Here is a 3,307-nt window from a genome sequence, read left to right on the forward strand (position 1 = left end):
AAATAGCATTAACACTCATAATAGCTACCTCAAAAATACTAAATCAGATACAATGGAAAACACAACTAAAGAACAAACTTCAAAATTAAAAGACAATTGAAATATCACGCCTAGTATGCAAAAAGTTGACATATTTGAGACATTTTAGGGCCTTAAAAGGTTACTCTTCTACCCTGCATAGGATTCTGCCCACACATCTTAAACAACAGAATAAAGGGATTCATTTCAAACTGATTTTATTCTTACAAAAACATCTGGAGTTAAGCGACAGTGCGAAAACCACAGGACTTATTTACAAGTGTGTTATCTACAGAAAGAACTTGAAAACTGGTTTCCCATTCAAGGCAAGAAGCGAGAACAAAGGAACTAGTGCTGGAATTTAAACTGGAGGATGTCAGGACTTAAACCAGCAGCTGTCGCTGAAGCTTTCTCACATAGATAACAGCAGATGAATGTTCTTTAAGTCAACCATACAGGCAAGAGATCACTTCAGTCCTTCCATCACTCAGGATGAGTCCCAGTCATCTGCCTCTCTCCGTTTCATCCTTTATACTCTGATGAAGACACCTTAGGAAGCCTCTTCATCAATCTTTGGGGCCAAGTAGTATTTGATGTGTCCCATATCGGCGATCTTATACTCGACCACTGTGGAAAGAAACTAGTTAGGTCTGGATTAAGGAAGAAGTACTTATTGATGTCTATTCAGTAAAATAAATCCACCTACCGAGGGGGATATCAGCAGACATACTGAGGGTGACTGTTTTGGACAGCGGTGTGGCCTTTGTGAAGAAGTTCAAGTAGTTCAGGGCAAAGATCAGCTGGACGGGCTCATTCATCTCAATCGTAACCTTGACAGAAAATTAAGTTAGACTTAAAAATAAAAAAGGTTGAAAATTGAAAATAAGACTTTTTTTTTTTTTTTTTTTATAAAACACCTGATCATCTAAAACCACAAAGGAGAAACCTTACACCTAACATAACTGATCCAAGTGAAACCACTACACAACACAATTGCACCGAGTTTATTTCTTCACTTACAGCCTCGTCCTCTTTGTCCACATTGCTGGTCTGGGACAGCTTGACGTTTCCTGTACCTAGCTCTCCGGAGGCGGAGAACTTCACCCCGTCTTTCGCGCAGGAGATCATGACAGCGTCGCCGATCTGAGACAGGTCACGACAGATGCGGGCAAACTCCCCAGAGGGCATCTTCACCACACAGCTGTACTCCTGTTCCTGTGGGGACAGATGGCAATGTAAAGGAAATAAAAACCAAAGAGACAAAAACCAGGAACAACCCTGAATATCATTTTCAGAGATAACCATACTAAAACCCTTTACTGAAGGTTGGGACACTCCTTCAAAAAGCACGATCAGTTGTTACTAAATTGTACAACAAAAAGATGAACTCTTATGCCTATAGCTGCTGTATAAGCACTTATCAGTGCTCGCCATACATTTTTATGTTTGTTAAGCACAACCCAGTCATGTCAAATATATTTAACAAACAAATTTTAGCGTGTTTAAATATCTGATAAATTAATGCCAAAAATACCAATAAGTATAGTATTCTTCAGGACATGGATTAAAAACGACTAGTCATCCTTAAAATTATGTCCAGATTTTATATATTTGAACATTAATGGTTTGCTGCGCATTACTTCAAACGATAAATTACACAAAATTTCCCGTGTTCATTTTATTTTTTTTAAACTAGCTTTCGGATAAGTCACAATTACTTACTGGAATACCAAGCTGCTCAACATCCAGGTCCATGAGCTTCATCTCGTAATCGGAGACCTTCTCCTGATCTGCAGGGGAAAAAAAGGCATCCTTGTTAACTTTTCACTGGGGCCATCTTTATAGTCTTTTGCAAAGATCAAGACAATTACATACTTACTTAATAAACCATTAAACACTTACTGAGGGTCTCGAAAACAAGCGCGAGTGTATCAGCATTATCTTCTGCTCTGAGGGTGATGATGTCCTCATTTCCTGCACACTTCAGGATCTTTGACATACTAAAAGAAGGTTGACAGAGTAAAGTTTAGGGAGTTGAAAACTACCAGGAGCTAAAACTAAAAGATCAGTCCACAGCTAAGTTGATTAGACTAACTGTTGTGAGTTATTGTGGTACACTAGACAGTTGGTAGAAATAAATAAGTTACTGTAAGCATTCCAGTAAATCACGATATCTCGCATAAAAAAAAACAAAAAACAAATTGATGCAATTTTTAATAAATGTTGTCATCAAAAATGTTTGACCTAGTTGTTACTGCGTGCGTTTTAGTTTAAAAAGCAAAAAACTCGGGAGAATACAGTATTTGAACTCTGAAAAGAAAGCCTCTGCCCTTGTTACAAAACGTAGTGACGTAAACGGAAGTACAAATTCCCGGGTTAAACAACTCCCGCCAACTCACCCCGGCAAAAATCATTTGGCGCTCAACTGAGAGCTGCATTGACAAAGAATCAATAGCCCTGCAAACTGCGCCTCAACATGTTTTTGGTGCAAATGTTCACGATTTGTCTTCAATAAAACTATCATTGCGGAAAATGTTGATTTTATATGTGCGCAGTTCAGCAGGGAAACATGCCCGGGCAAATCCGCCAAGATGGCTTCCGTCTTTGTGAAATTAAGACTCCGCAATCAAATATGTGCGAAACAATAAACTGTGGTTATTAAGATGTTACGATATTTTGCTTGTGAAGTTAATCATACAAAGTTTAACTTGTTTTTCCATTTCTTGCACAATGTCGTAGCAACCTTGCAACATTAAGCCACGTCAACACAGACGGTCATTTCTCTGCAAGACAACGATTAATATTGATATTTAATATGAAACGTGTTGATAAAGTCGGGCTCACCTGCTGAGGTTGACCCCCATTGCTAAGTTTCTGTCGCAGCGGTAAGAGTCGAAGCCATCATGCCGCAGAGTGAGCTGCACCAGGGAGACGTGAGAGGAGTCCATGCTCTGCAGGGAGATACCGGACGAGCTGACATCCCAGCAGGCTTCTGTGATCAGATCTTTCAGAGCCTCCAGCACCTTCTTCAAGATGGAGCCTTGGACCAGGCGAGCCTCGAACATGTTTGCTGTAGAGTATTCGCGTGAACGTAGATCGAAGAGAAAAGGTGTTTTTCCGCCTTCCGTGGAAATGGAAGCTGTAGGAGATAGTTAGCACTGAGCAGGAGAAAGAAAAGATCCTCTAGCAGTTCGGTCTTTGTGTGTTGTTAGCGGACACTGACTCAGCACAAACAACTCCGACAGCAGAATGAAAAGTTTGAGCCTTAAGCGCGCGCTAACGGCAACTT

General features: G+C 40.2%; 1 protein-coding gene across 1 annotated transcript; it reads right to left on the minus strand.

Annotated features, from left to right (window-relative positions):
* Window positions 1-219: 219 nt before the first annotated feature.
* Window positions 220-3,307, minus strand: pcna (proliferating cell nuclear antigen). Its single transcript, XM_047380444.1, has 6 exons — window positions 2,863-3,307; window positions 1,921-2,018; window positions 1,741-1,808; window positions 1,039-1,233; window positions 725-848; window positions 220-645 (listed from the first exon to the last, which is right to left on the minus strand). Exons 1-6 carry the CDS (start codon window positions 3,081-3,083, stop codon window positions 569-571), a joined length of 783 nt encoding a protein of 260 aa, XP_047236400.1. The 5' UTR covers window positions 3,084-3,307; the 3' UTR covers window positions 220-568.

The sequence above is a fragment of the Girardinichthys multiradiatus genome, chromosome 12 (assembly GCF_021462225.1).
Source record: "Girardinichthys multiradiatus isolate DD_20200921_A chromosome 12, DD_fGirMul_XY1, whole genome shotgun sequence".
NCBI lineage: Eukaryota > Metazoa > Chordata > Actinopteri > Cyprinodontiformes > Goodeidae > Girardinichthys > Girardinichthys multiradiatus.